Raw genomic sequence first — 15,729 nt, 5'->3', positions numbered from 1 at the left:
CTGGGTATTTACAGCAGTAAAATACTGCTCATAAATTAGAGATCAGGATATCCCCTTTCCCCTTCTCTCTCTTCATTACTAAGAAATTGTTGGATAGGTTTGCATTTTTAAAGCATTCCAGACCTAGGATACTATTGTAGGAAACTGTCAGTGAAATGACAGATTTCCTTTTATTGCTGAATGAAAGACAAACATACATCTTATTTCTTCTCATCTTTGCAGAATGTCTTCCAAACTCAGCTACAAAATGACTTTAAATTAGATTTTAGATAAACCCACTTAGAGTAAAACTGTTCAGAATCATAAATGATTACAATAAGAAAAGAAAATCTATGGACAAGTAAGAGTAGATAAGGGAAATAAAATTAAGAAGTCAGCAAGACCACACAGAACTTTAAAGGAATTCAAGGCTGAAATAGCTGACTCTTACTTAAAATTATTACCTGAGATTAGAGTGCCATTCAGAGATTCAGAAAACAACAAGCCTGTCGGCCTGATATCTGTTCAAAACAAATAGATGGAAACTACAATATGGAAAAGTGGATATCTGGATAAACATAACTCATCTGGGGAGAGTTGAAAAGGTTCTCATAAAAGGAAGTCCTGCCTCACAAACATAAGGCAGTCCTTTGAGGGGATCAAAAAACACATGGATAAGGGTGATGTGATTGATCTCGGATTTACAAAAGGCTTTCAACAAATTCCTTCACCAAAGGCTTCTAAGGAAACTAAGCAGCCATACTGTAACATGGCTTAGAAATATAAAGTGATACACATGGGGAAAACAACCCATAAATTCACATATAAAACATGGGTTTTGAACTGACTATCACTAGACAAAATTTTAAACTTTTAAAAGATAGTTCCATGAAAACATCCTCTCAGCAGCATCTGAAAAAGTAAATCAAGTGCTAGAAATATTTGGGTTAGCAAATAGTGAACAAAAGAGAGGATATCACGTTATGGTAAAAATCCCAACTCTGCAGTCTGAAGATGGTGTGGCATTCCAGCTTTCACCTCAAAAAGCATACTGAACAACAGAGGATGCAGAGAAAGTCAAAGACGATAATGAAAGGTGAAAGGTGTGAGACATCTTCTGTATAAAGAATGACTATTCTATTTTTCCATTGAGAAAAGATGACTGAGATGGATATGTAAGAGGGAAGAAGTCTATGAAAAAAGTGCCTGGAAAGGGTGGCTGAGGATTGCTCAGTCAGTTTCTTCTGCTCCAAGAAGCAGGGGATGTCAAATCAATCTGTAGGATCCAGATTCAAAAAAGAAAAGGTGATTCATTCTGTCATAGTGTAGTTAGGGATGACTTCCTATGAGAACCTATAGATACTTACAGATAGTTACAGACATCACATGTTTTTCTTACTGCGGAGCAAGCAACAAAATCTTCCTAAGAAGGAAAAAAAAAAGGAGCAATGTGTTTGAAATCATTGTTATAAAACCACCAAGCAATGACTGAACAACTGTTTTATCATTTTACACAGTCCTTTTTTATGGTCAAAGGAGATAGAAGCATCTATATCTAGTACAAATTACCATTAAATACATGTTCATTCAAATGCAGGGGTGCTTCTCCTTGATTTTTTTTTCTACAAAAAGTACATGAAGAAGTATAGAAACAGAGATCATAGAATCGTAGAATGGTTTTGGTTGGAAAGGACCTTAAGATCATCTAGTTCCAATGCCCCTGCCGTAGGCAGGGACACCACACACGAAACCATGATACCCAAGGCTCTGTCCAGCTTGACCTTGAACACCACCAGAGATGGAGCATTCACAACTTCCCTGGGCAACCCATTCCAGTGCCTCACCACCCTCACAGTAAAGAACTTCTTCCTTAGATCTAGCCTGAATTTCCCCTGTTTAAGTTTAAACCCATTACCCCTTGTCCTATTGCTACAGTCCCTCATGAAGAGTCCCTTCCCAGAATCCTTATAGGCCTCCTTCCGATACTGGAAGGCTGCTATGAGGTCTCCACACAGCTTCTCTTCCCCAGGCTGAAACAGCCCCAACTTTCTCAGCCTGTCTTCATATGGGAGGTGCTGCAGCCCCCTGATCATCCTCATGGCCTCTTCTGGACTTGCTCCAACAGCTCCATGTCCTTTTTATGTTGAGGACACCAGAACTGCACACAGTGCTCCAAGTGGGGTATCATGAGAGCAGTGTAGAGGGGCAAGATCACCTCCTTTGACCTGCTGGTCACACTCCTTTTGATGCAGCCCAGCACACAGGTGGTTTCTGGGCTGCATGCACACACTGAAGCTGGCTCATGTTCAGTTTCTCATCGACCAACACCTTAGGTTCCTAAGATGATCTCACACCTAATCCTCTCCTACAGTGGGCCTAAGGTCTTCATTCTCACAGTCCCTGCATCTGTGCAGGGGATGTGCCAGACGCATCTGCATTCCAAGACTTCGGTTGCAGGGCTAGAGAGCACTTGCTGGTGAAGACTGAGGTAAAGAAGTCTTGAGAACTTCAGCGTTCTCCAAATGCAAAGTAGCCAGTTCTCCTGTTTCCTTCCAGAGAGGGCCCATACCTATAGAACCTCTTCCTGTTATCTTTGACATCCCTGGCCAGACTCAATTCCAGCTGGGCCTTATCTTTCCTGACCTGGTCCCTAGCTTCCCTGACAATGTCCATGTATTCTTCCCAGGCTGCCTGTCTTCCCTTCCACCTTCTGTAAGCTTCTCTTCTTCTTCTAAGTTTTCTCAGCGGCTCCTTATGTATCTATGAAGGCCCCCTGGCCTTCTTGCCCCATTCCCTTCCTGTCAGGACACAATGCTCCTGAGCTTGTAGCAGGTGATCCTTGAGCATCAACCAGCAGTCTTGGGCCCCCCTGCCCTCTAGGACTATATCCCATGGAACCTTACCAAGCAGGTTCCTGAAGAGGCCAAAGTCTGCTCTCTTGAAGTCCAGGGCAGTGAGCTTGCTGCACGCTCTTGTCACTGTCCTGAGGATCTTGAACTCAACCATCTTGTGATCGCTACAACCAAGGCTGTCCTGAAGCGTCACATTTCCAACCAGCCCTTCCCTGTTAGTGAGCATGAGGTCAAGCATCGTCCCTCTCCTTGTCAGCTCCTCTACCACTTGCAGAAGGAAGTTGTCTTCCACACAATCAAGGAACTTCCTGGATTTCTTGTGCCAGGCTGTACCGTCCCCTCCAATAGATATCAGGGTGGTTGAAGTCCCTGAGGACAAGGGCCTTCAAGTGTGAGGCTGCTCCTATCTATCTGTCTATAGAGAGCTTCATCCACAGAGTCCTAATTGGGCAGCCTATAGCAGACCCCCATCGTAATGTCCCCCATCACAGTTCTCCCTTTGACCCTGACTCACAAACTCTCAGTTGACCCACCACCTGTCCCCAAGCAGAGTTCCATACTCTTCAGCCTATCATCGACATAAATAACTACACTCCCTTGCTGTTTGCCTGACCTGTCTTTCCTAAAGAGCCTATAACCTCCCATTCCAACACTCCAGTCATAAAAGGTCAGATTTGATTATTCTTTTTTTATCAAAACGATAAAAGACAGACTAATACAAAAGCTCAAAACACCGTACCAGCCAACCAAAACTACTTAATACAGGGACATTTGTGGAACTTAGGCTTTTGGAATCCGACATCAACCCCCAGCAACCTGGGTCTCAAAGCAAAAAGTGTTTGTTTCAGAAGCTATCCTAGTCATTGAAGATGTTTCTACCCAGTTGCTGAACACTCTCCTTTAGACCCAGCTTAGTTCAAAATGCAATGTAATTTGAGCCAAGCTAAGTGACCTAAGGCTGAGTTGAGTAGGAGCACTTATGCTGTCGGTTGTTAACACACAGCTAGGACAATATTCATCCCTTGGTGAAGAACAGCCACCTCTCAAACCACTCCAGCTAGACCTAGAGGAGCTCACCTGTTTACAGTATGCATTACCCCGAGTCAGCAACAGGGAATGGAACTGAACCCAGGTCTTGTAAGGCACCAGCAAATTAATTTCCCACTGAATCTTTTTTTATAGTAAGGTTCCTCTTTAATGACAAAATGTAGATCATCCATTAACAGCATCAGGAGAGAGATCCAATACTTCATTCCACTAATCCTCTTCCTCTCTCTGGTAGGAAAAGCAATAGGCTGCATAGGAGCAGGTATTATTAGGGTCTAATAAAGATTCAGGTCATTGCTAAATAGCAGTGGATGTTTAACTATACTGAGGGTAGAGAGAACCAGCAAAAGAAACAATCCCAAGACAGGGAAATTAGAAATCTCTTTTGTGTTCTTGTTTTTTTGGGGGGTTTGTTTTTTTTTTTTTCTGGATACCTGCTGTGCTCAATAAAGTAAATGAAGGGTAGAGACAAAAATCATAAACCCAGTTCAGTCTAAGTATTATCAGTTGTTCAGTTTTTATGTGTGGTTTCATTTGAGATTCTGCTTTCTCCTTTGTTTGGAATATGAATGCAAGAAATGGGTACATTAGAGTCTAAAACATTTGGCATCATTTAATAAAGTAAACTTACAACCTAAATTGTCACTGGGAAACGTACACTTCTTTTTCTGTTGTTTTGATTTGCTGTCAAAAGAACCATGTTTAAACACAGTCTTTTCTGCCTCATGGCTGAGTTTCTTTGTGTGCATTTCCCCAGTGTTACTTACTTTACTTTGAAGGTGGGCTGAGCATAGAAATCTGACGAAAGAGTGGGTTGTGCCCTTGACTGGAGGGAGCGCTTACATTCTTCTGAATGACTACATTTGCTAGTGCAGTACACAGCAGCAGCAACAGTGTGGTGCTCTGGGGCTCCATCTCTGCCTGGCAGACAAATCTCCAGCTTGTTGAACATCTGCAAGACAAATTTTTCATGTTCTGTAAATGAATGCTGCCTAACTGCACCAGGAAAATGGGCACAGGGGATTACCTCTGCATTGCTATGAGTGGAGGGGCACCTTGGGGCTTTAGATTGCAAGGTGGCAAGGAACAAAAGCAGCCTTTGCAAATCGCCAAGGTAGGATCATGAGAGAAAGATGTTATCAGTGTTTTTCGAATGGTTTGTTTAAATATAGACTGCTTTCAGTGAAATGGTTGGTGTGGGTCTTATTGTGATGTTTGTTTGAATGTGCTAACATGTTTTCCAGAGATTCTACTGGTGCTGATTATGTTTGTGTCAATAAAAGATTACTTTTTAGTAGTTTGCTAGCATTGCAAATATCATCTTAAATGTTAAAAGTTTGAAAGAGTGAAATGATGTGTACCTTTCAGCTTCAGTTTTGATTCGCTGTATGGTTTTGAATGTACTCAGCAAGCACAAAACTGAATCTCATGTTAGGAAATGCTGTTACAGTCATCTATTTATGACACTTAGGCATAGAATAGATACATAGATACATTCTAGGCATAGAATAAATACAGTTTTATCATGAGAAAATGTTCTTACTATTTTGGGAATCCTGCAAAGCATTACACTGTGTTATCTCTGGGTTTGGAAAGTTATTCAGTCTTGGAAGCAGCTTTTATAGATGCCAAACACTCCCTCTTCTATTTCGTGAGCAACACTAATTACTAATTAGTGACCACTTCATAATTATTTTCATGTATAAAATGAGAGCAAGACAGACAGTAGAAATTCAGAATAAATAAAAAAGAGAAACTGGTAACCCCAAGTTGCAAAAATCATAGTTAAAAAATAGTTTTGTTAAAAATCAATGCTTGCTCCATTGCAACAGCTTCTCCACTGGTGCAACAATGAAGATTTGTCATGGTTATTAAGGCTTATGTAACTGTAAGGAGCTGTACTCTGTTCTAATATACAAGAAAGGCAGATTTTGCCCAGAGCTCAGAGGTCAGCAAAATACCACTGGATGAAATGATACTGGGACTGATCATCCTACAGTGTATTCTGCCTTGTTAAACTGAGCAAGAGAGATTAAAATGTATCTTATCACCTTTTAGTATTTTGGTAGTCCAGCACATTGAGTGTTAAGCTTTTTGTACTTTGATGTAGTATTTTAGAGCAGTAGGTTAGCTATTTTGAGTTCCAATTCTCCTAAGCTCTCAACGCACTTATTAATTAGTTAAATTTAATTTACTGGGTCAGTTAACCTTTTCACAAATAGCAGTAAGTTACAGTAAGAAACAGTAAATTACCTTCTTTTATAAAGGAAGATCCTTCTAGTTCCTGTGTCAAGACATCTTTCATTATTATTTTCGATAATTGCCAGGCCATAATATTAACCATATTCAGTAACAGAGCTATGATTTATTGAGTGTATGCCTTGTTTTTCTCATTACTGTTAGGTTTTTCATTTGTTTTGATACTTGGAAGACTTGGGACTTAATTTTCCTACTATGGGCAACTGCTGCTTTGTAAGTAAAGACACTGATAACAGATGACAGTTGAATCCTGCCATCTAGTGAAAAATTGTAGCTGGAACTTAAAACATTGTAATTAACGGTAAAAGGCAAGTGACCCTGGTTACATAAAACCAAAAGTAAAAAGAACAGTAGCTTGAACACAAGATTCTGATTAAGCATTAAAATGGAATATTAACATCCTAGACCGTGGCACTTAAGTCTGGATTTTGTTTTACCACTTAAATTTGGGATTTGAGAACTCGATACATGGTAACAGTTGTGCCTTACTTCTAATGGGAAAATGCACTAGTGAAATATATCTAAACATAGAAAAAGAATAATATGTATTTTTAGAAAAAAAAATCTCAAAGAAGCATGAGTTCATTTTCTTGCCAATGATCCCAATCAAAAGGCCATGCAATACAATACTTCAGAACACCCTTTGTAAGAGTACGTGCGCATCAGCATATACAAGTGTTATAAGCACGGGGAATAGGGTGCTCTATGAGATCCAGATCGCTCATTTCTCCATGCTTAAGAGTTGGTCACGACCAGTAAGATTTGAAAACTGACATCAGTATCTGGCTGAAAACCTGAAACTCAGACTTGACAGGCTACAGCTTTCTATGGGACTCACTCTGTCAGCAGCCTTTGCCGTCCCTCCCAGGGAGCCAGGGCACTCTCAGAGGCACAGACATGGGTCTCCAGGTCAGGCACCACTGTCAGGTTGAGGCATCACAAGGTGGGCGGTGTGCACCTACACTGTGTGTGACCTTTTCTGTGGAAACACAAGGTTTTCAGCTCTTACTCTGCTACCCATAAAAACAGAATCTAGTAACGCACAAAAGAATAAGGAATTGCTCAACTAGGCATAACAATTATCCTACTGGCTCAAAAATCCAAAGGTTGGGTCCTAAACACAGTAAAAAATTGGTTTGGTTTTCTGGGCCTTTGGAGTGAGTTTTTGCAGTTCAAGGTTCAGCTTCTCCACTGATGTATACTAATGTAGCTCCATGGATTCAGGGGGTCATTGCCAATTTATACCAACCAAGATTTTGTCGGAAGGGTGTATTTCTGGTATTGGTGTCTCAGCTTGGAGGAGCTGTGAAGGCTGCAGAGGCGTTGTTCTTCCAGCTGCTCTCACAACCTGAGCAGGGTATATCCCGGGACTGCTGCAGAAGGAAGCACACTCAGGCCCCAGTCACAAGCAGAGCAGTCACAATACAGATCTAAAAGGGAGAGGGATGTGAAACAGGAGGAAATGAGATAATCCATGAAAATATGCCAAGATACAAAAATCCTAAAGTCACACTTATCTATTCTTTTGTTACTGGAAATATACTGTTTTTAAAGCTAATGAAATAAGTTACTGAAGTGTGGCTTACGCCTTTTAAAATACTGTTCTATTACGTTAAGAGAAAAAAAATCGTAAACTGTCTCCCCATTGCTTTTTGCCCAGCTCTTGCAGCATATATGCAAGGAACATTTCCACTAAAATCAATGAGAGTTTTGCGTGTAGTATGAAGTGTTGTCTTTCATTATCATCGGAAGTGTTAACAGAGAGATAGAGACAAACATTTTGCCTTCACAAGAAACATCTCAGTATTTTTTTTCTCAACAGCACAGAAACCAGGAAATTTTCATCAGCAAATAGTTTTGCATCCATTAAATTAGATTCAAGACATTTCAATAATTTATTAGATGTGAGATTGCAACAAATGGAATTTCTTTAAAGTACTACAAAGAATCCTCCCCACCCCCTTTTTTTTAATATTTAACTCTTATTCAAAAACATAAATTTTGCAAACATTTGACATATTTTTGATGGAGGCATACAAACTGTTTAACACACCTCCTCCTCCCAACCCTGGCTCCGTACATCAGCTTACTTTGGTATGTCCACTAATGTTCTACATACTTCATAAAAAAAATATTTTCAGTTAAAAAGATTTTAGATATTCTATATGCTGTCCACATATACCATAAAATCTATTTCAAATACTGACATATTGTGCTAAGAATAATATCTAATAAATGAATGTTAGTAAAAAAAAAAAGATAATCAGAAGTGTAAAGCTGAAGAAACTGGTTGTATCAGTTGTGCTGCATATGCACCAAGGCACTAAATCATGTCAATATTGCACTGCAGGACAACTTCCCTGAAGCAGGAAACAGCTGGGAAGTCTCAGTACAACAGTGACCCTAGATGTCTGAGAATTCAAGGTATATAACAGCCAAGTGACATGCTGTTCTTTCTGTTTCCACTGTGAGATATATGAAAGAAAGCTTTTTCATGAATATCATAGATTTTTTCTTGTAAATGTGGGTGATTTTCTGGACTAGCATTTGGAAGAAAGTCCTGTGAGGTTTTCTACTAATACTTAACAATACCAGCTATTTTATATATAATGAAGCTATATTCTTTTAGAAGCACCTCTTTTGCAACAGGTGATTTAATGGAGTTGTCCTATAGATGATTTAGATTTACAATTCAGCTGTGATGTAACTCTATTAAATTATCTGGTTGCATTATTCTCATTTTGGTGTAAGGTTACTTACACCAAACAGCAATTTGATGAACTCATTGTAAAGTCAAAGTATTGCTAATTTAAGTTCCCAAACTCACCCAAATAGTTCTAGTATTCAAGGGCTCTAAGTCCCATGGCTCAGACCTCCAAACACTTCAAAGGAAATTCAGTTCTCTTTTCCAATCAGTGGCCTAAAAGTGAAAATCAACAGATGTTTAAAAATCCGTATGATCAATTTTTAGAAAAATAAAATAGTAACATTTCCCTTCCTTTAATTTCTACCATGTCAGTTTGCCAATGTAGAACTACAATTATAATGCCTATCCTCTAAAATATCAAGTTATTTGAAAGAACTTCATGGACGTTTTGAAATTTACCAATGTGATCTTGGCCATTGAAAATTTTAGCTCTACAATGGACAATTTCTTATGAACAGTCATGCCAAATATCATGTAATTTTCAATTTTCTCCTAAATGTTAAAGGTAGTACTAATTAATCCTGTGAAATACTTTGGTAACTGAGAGTCAAGATCCAACAGCCTTAAGTAGGCCGCATGCAAAATTTACAGTTTGTGACTATTCTGCCAATTAATGAAATAGACTTCTGCTGCTGCTGTAGTAGTAGTAGTTTTAGCTTTGACTCAGTAACTACTCAGATGTGAGAACTGGCTGCCTGGTCATTTTAGACTTGTTCACTTGTCCATCAAAATGCTCAGATTTCAATTCAAGTCTCAGTTTCATCATTTTGGATTCATTGGAACCTGAAACGGAAAGGCTTGGGAACAACCCAGACCAGTGGTGTAAAAAGTTGATGTCTGAATACGATTACTTAATGCTGTATGTATACAGAGGTGGGCTTTGTTGTGATAGTTTAACTTCCTCCGTGCATCTACCCAAAATAGTTGACACATGCAGAACAACCTCAAGCGGCTTTCATCAAATTCACCTTTACATTTAGTCTAGTAGAAAAAAAAAGGAAGAATAAGACATGGTAGTGCAGTTATGCTTTTGATGCTGAAGTAAGGCAAAGCCTGACACTGTCATATATATGAGAGGTATGTTGGCATAGTTGGTCCATTCGCAAAGTACATCAAAGCTGCTGGGTTTTAGGAAACTTTTTCAAGCTCCTGTCATTCTCATACATTTTCACCATTGGCAAATGCTTACACTTCCAGGCAGAAAAAATAGGTTAATAAAAGCTGAGATTCTGATCACTACATTGCAGCTGAGATACAATAAATATAGCTGTGTTATTCCTGTGCTCCTACTTAATTTCAGTGCTAAGTCACACAGATGAGTATAAACCATCAGTTGCTGAAGCGGGGATTTTTAGCTCCCCTGCTTGCCTCTGCACTGATAGCCTAGGAGCACCATGCTCCTAGTAAGATGAAGGTAACAGACTGTTCTGTGTTTCAGATCACATTCACCTTGGACTTGAAGCTTTGGTGCCATCTGCTTCTGAAAATACACTCATTAATGCATAGTCAAGTAGGATCTTACTATATGCTACTGTGTTTAAAATGAAGATGCTCAGCATGCTGTGTAAAGCACCGAGCTAAGATGACCCTGCTGATACTTCCTTATTTGTATAAATCGACATGTTAAACAGAATTTGATTCCAACTTCATGCATTAGCAGTAGACAGAACAAGCCATGTTTAAAATATGCTACTTGCACTCTGGCAGAAAAGGAAGGGAGTTTAAAGTTAACCTACATGATTTTAAATACAACTTGCCTTACTTGGACTGTACTTAAAACTGGTTGTTTAAATTTGCTAGCTAATACATTTCCAAACATAGTTTGTTTTTGCAGCCTGGACAAACTCTTTTTCTCAAATTCACTCTTCAGATGATCTGACACAGCTGGTATTTGCTGATATTCAGAAAATCCTGTACAGCATATTTACATATTCTTTTACATAAGGAGTTAGGTGGAAAACTGTATTTCCATCTGTCTTTTCTGGAGAGGATTTTGACTCCACTTTGACAAGCCCTGACCCAATTTAACAGCCATTTTGCACATGTTTAGATGACATACTTCAACTTCTACTTAAGTAAACAACAAAATTTTCATTGACCAACTGGGAAGAGGGTATATTCATTTATTCTGCAAAACAAAATAACAAATTAAAGTTCCCAAAATCTAACTAAAATAGACCACTGCTAAATAACTGTTCCTGGAAATCTGCCATTGCTAGTTATAAAAATAATGAGCAAAAAAAGATCATACAGCTTTACCAGCAAAGGTTTATATGTACTTCCAAAGCTTAAGGGTCTGTGTTTCAAACTCTTGCATTCCAGCCATTGTGCCAGTGGAAATGTTTGGTACTAAAGTCCCATCTAGTTGTTTAAAAACTGCAGGCTGAATTACCACATGACTGTATATCCCACTTTGGATATACAGAACTACATACCAAGCTGGTTTTGGCATGCTTTCCACAGTATTTAGGAAATACAAACATGCTTTGGCTGCATGGTAGTATTAATTTCTGATCATTTCCAATAGATACTTTTCCAACTCTCATGCTAAGAGAGATTCCAATGGAATAGAATGAACAACATAATTCACACTGATTTACACTAAACAACTTAAGAAACCCCAAACCAACAGTGTATTCCTACTAAATTAGATTATCTGCATTGTATAGAGCTTTGCTTCACTTTTTAGTTTCTTTGTTGGAAACATTTAAAATATATCGCATGACATTTTTATATTTCATTGTTCTATATTTTCTGCTATTACATTTTTATTGTGAATGTCAATGTAATAGCAAGACTTTTGACCAAGCTCATGTTAAAATATCACAACAGAAAATGTTGTTGACTAAGCCCTTTAGGATTGTGTCAGATTGAGATGATACAGCCAGCAATTTATGCATATCATGGAAGGGCTTTTTCCCAGATACAGACCTTGCTGTTCTTTATATTTACAGCAGAAATATTTAGAGCAGAAATACTTCAAGGGACCATATTTCATGAAATAAATGCTTAGCACTCTATAAAAAAGAGACTGATTTGCAGAGATAGCTTCAGCTTCAGGAGGAACAATTTTGTACATGGAATTAACTATGGACAAAAATGGTAACATTTAGATTGCAACCAGTACTTACAAGCACTGTTCATCGGCTGGAACAAAACTGGAAGTTAAAAATAAAACCCTGGATATCAGCTTGAAGGTTTTAAATTTCAGATCTAATGTACACAAGTTTCACAGAAGATTTCTTTTTCCTTTTCTCTAATTTTTCCCATCTGTTCCATTTCATTAGAATCTGCAGTCCACAGTCAGTGTGGATGTTACAATGAGACTAATGCACATTTGGCCTGAAATACTTCAGCATGCACCAAAACCAAAGCGCTCTTTTTTTGGTTACCTGCCAATACAACATGGTGTTAAACATGAAAGCCAAAAATTTTCAAAACACCTCAGCGCCTTGCTCTCAGTGGGGTGCTAAGAACAGTGAAGAAGTGGCTGCTTTATTTGTTGCTTAAACGAAAACCCAGCTCTAAACTCACCAGAGCCAATGGGCTTACACCCTTAGCTCTCTATCATGTGCTACAGACATAGGCACAGTGCAGAACCTTCTTTTCTTGTTTAGCAGGGAAACACTGTCTTCTTTCTAATTCCTCATAAATATAAGGTGATCTTCAAGGTCTTTTCCAATTTAGTAGATTCTATGATTCTATATTTTGGATCCTTCTTTGTTTGGTATCTGCTCCCTACCTCTAGGGTAGGGCATCAAATGGACAGGTAACTTTTTGCTTCAAAAGAGTTATGTCATCCTGAACTGTGTAGCTGTAAAATCATTGTTTTATAAACTTGCATTTTGTAAGCGTATTTTAGAAATATGGTCCCATTTAGGAAGCTGGATGCTTTGGCTTTTGTAAGCTTGTTTTATATTACAATTCATTAGCAGATGCACTGGTGATGGGTCAAAACTACGAAAGAAGTAGATAAGCTATGGTTTTCTATGCTGCTGGTTTCATTTGATACAGTTTCTGAAGCATAAACATGCCACGTATGGCATAAATTGCTACAAAATTAAATTTCAAGAAAGTTTCTTAAATAAAGATAATTCTGGCACCTTACAGTAACAGAAAGAAAAACAAATGGAATCAAAGTGGAACATAATTTTTAAGACCAAATTTTCCCTTCCTAGTACTCTCTGACTAATAGGAGTATCAGGATCTTGTCCGCAGGGAAAGGTGGCAAAGCTTAATCTTTGTTTTAAAAACCTAACAGTTGAAATTGCTGTAGTGGAAGCCTTAACAAAGGAGCTACATTTTTTCCTATGAACTCAATGGGAGCTTTGTCATTGACTTCAAAGAACAAAGGGTTAGGCCTTAGTATGTACAATATAGTGAAGTTATTTAATTAGAAGCAGAAATCATGAATGAAAATCCTCATTGGGAAAGGTGTAGCAGTTTTTGTTAGGGATCTACTTACTACTATTTTCTGTGTCTGTCAGAAGTCATTCCCTTCAAAGGAACAAAATAACCTTAGACTTCAGGGTATTCCAGTAACACTGTTACATAATTCAGGTATTTTCAGGTTATTTGGGAATTGTACATTTCATTTCCAAGCTGTCTTGAAAATCCTTGTAAGGACAAAGATACTCATTTGTGATAAAGACATTTCTGTTTGCGTATTTGTAAAAGTGTGAAGTCACTGCTAATAATAGGTACTAGACTGGCGTTAGTAGGAACTAGAGGCCATTTATTAAAGGGCTGTTAACATATCAGTGTAAGCTAAGGAGAAAATTTAGACCATGGACATACCTCTCAGTTGCAAATGTTTATTGTTTGAAGGGGCTACCTGTAACAGTGCTCTTGCTTTTTTTTAACTCTGCAAGCAGACACACTTGTGTGGTCTGAAATAAGCAGGTATTTCTTAAATAATTTAGGTAACAGGGCTTTGCTAACTCACCTTATTTTGCCTGAAAGCTCAGGGAACAACCATACAAGCAGCTCATCTGTAAGATTTGAAGGCTAGAAACCTTCAGGTTAGTATAGAAAGGAGGAAAGAGAGGAATTCCAGGCAGCTGGGGGTAGCAACCTTTTCAGCTGTGCCTGGACAAGTCAGACAGTAACTTGTTGTGTTGGCACACCCATCCTGTAGATACATCACTCTGGCAAGGTTACAAGGGTCTTGCAAAAAGTTCTGCTTTTCTTCCAGAAGAAAAGCATCTATGTGGAGAATTATGCAATGGTAGTCATAACGTTTGTCTATACCTGTATAATATTAAGTGTTTCCAAGATTTAGTATAATCAACAGGAATCATACCATGAGTTTTATTAGCTTTACTGGTGCCCCACTTGTGCTCCTGCAGATACCACCTCTCTTTACCTCTCTAAATCCTTGTCTCTGCTAGACATTCTTGCTCTGCATTCCTTTATTATTATCCTGGTCATACTTTTATTTAAATAAACAAGTACCGCTACTTACTTAAGCATCACTTTCAGTGAATTCACTGAAAATTGTGGGCAAACAATGCCTCAGACTTCAAACTCTGTTACTTGGTTAGGATAGTGCCCATCACTTCCAGTGAGCTTTCTTCAGACTGATAGAAATACAGGAAAATTTCTCCTTTGCATGAACTCTCTCATCACAGAAATCAGAACTATTACAGCTTAACAGATGTGACTGGAATAGACTGACCAGCACTTTGTTCCACAAACCACTTTTTCCTGTTTTGCAGAGATCACTTCAAAGGCTAGCTTTCATAAGTCACTTATTTAATTACAGAGGATGCATATGCAAATAATCTAAAACAGATAAATAGCTTTGTAAATTATCATATATTCTTAATGATCTTGCTGTACAATGAAATAATACTTGCAGAATGGATAGACTGGCTAATAAGATTCTTCAAATTCAGAAAAAGCTGTCATTAAGCATGGCAATCTTAAGCTATTTCTAATATATAACACTATTTAATGCCTAGGATACTTAAAGAGGAGCAGCTGTTTGACATCCATCACAGAAAAAATCCCGAAGTTTCAGAATTGTTTGCATTTCAAAACATGTGATACCTAGGAAATTAGAATGGCTTCATCCAAATTCTCAGCCAGTGGAACAAGTGTGTTATGCTGATGAACAGAAAACGAGCCATTCTCAAACTTGGAAGGTTTATACAATTTATGCAATAATACATAATAAAATTACATCACTGGTTTATGAAACAAAATGTTAAAAATGCTATCTCATGGTATCCATACTATCAGGCAAAGTTAGGCTTTAGATACGTTGTGCATGTTTAGGAGAATCTATGGGAAGATAGTAGTCATTAAACTTTACTGGAAATCAGAACTAGAACACTGCTTCCTTTCAAGCCCCAGATCCTTTCAAAGTGAATTAGCAGTATGCCTTTATGTCCAGACTGAATAATCACCTTTTCATGATACTGACATTATTGATTATCACTAGATGGTGCTCTTACAATCAACAAAATCACAGGTAAGCTACTGTAGACAGTTATACCTTAGAGAAATTTTGCTTGCTAGCTTTCATCTTTTCTTACTAAAGTGTTAAGTATTGTTCAGCTTAGTACCTCCTGGATCAAATAATTTCAAAGTGTAGAATTAATACCTTCAAGATAAATATTTATATAAAACAAGAATCACATAATATCAAGTTAATCTAAACCGCTGTATCAACTTGATAAACCCAAATCTTCCTTTCAGTTCTTATTATCCCCTGTATACAAACAGAATGCAACCTCCTTAAGGAAGGCTTCATAAACTTGTACTAGGGTTTGATTTGTGGTTTCATAACACTATATTTAGGACACATTTTGGTCTTTAAAAAGCCAGCTAACTAAAAAGGAGCATTTCAGAAGGCCTTAAGAAAGAGGCAGTCATAATCCT

General features: G+C 38.1%; 1 protein-coding gene across 2 annotated transcripts in view; it reads left to right on the top strand.

Annotated features, from left to right (window-relative positions):
* Positions 1-4,755: 4,755 nt before the first annotated feature.
* Positions 4,756-15,729, top strand: part of SYNPO2 (synaptopodin 2) — an 81,886-nt gene continuing 70,912 nt past the window's right edge. For both annotated transcript variants that reach the window (XM_061443876.1, XM_061443884.1), the window contains exon 1: positions 4,756-4,992. In XM_061443876.1, the coding sequence (XP_061299860.1) occupies positions 4,864-4,992 (129 nt within the window). In that variant the 5' untranslated portion in view covers positions 4,756-4,863. The remainder of the gene's footprint in view (positions 4,993-15,729) is intronic.

Source organism: Pezoporus flaviventris, unplaced genomic scaffold (genome assembly GCF_033815535.1).
Source record: "Pezoporus flaviventris isolate CSIRO_AGI_PZ_B2104156 unplaced genomic scaffold, CSIRO_AGI_Pfla_v1 ptg000002l, whole genome shotgun sequence".
NCBI lineage: Eukaryota > Metazoa > Chordata > Aves > Psittaciformes > Psittacidae > Pezoporus > Pezoporus flaviventris.
Note: the sequence above shows the minus strand (reverse complement) of the source record. Positions and strands in the feature narration are given on the sequence as shown.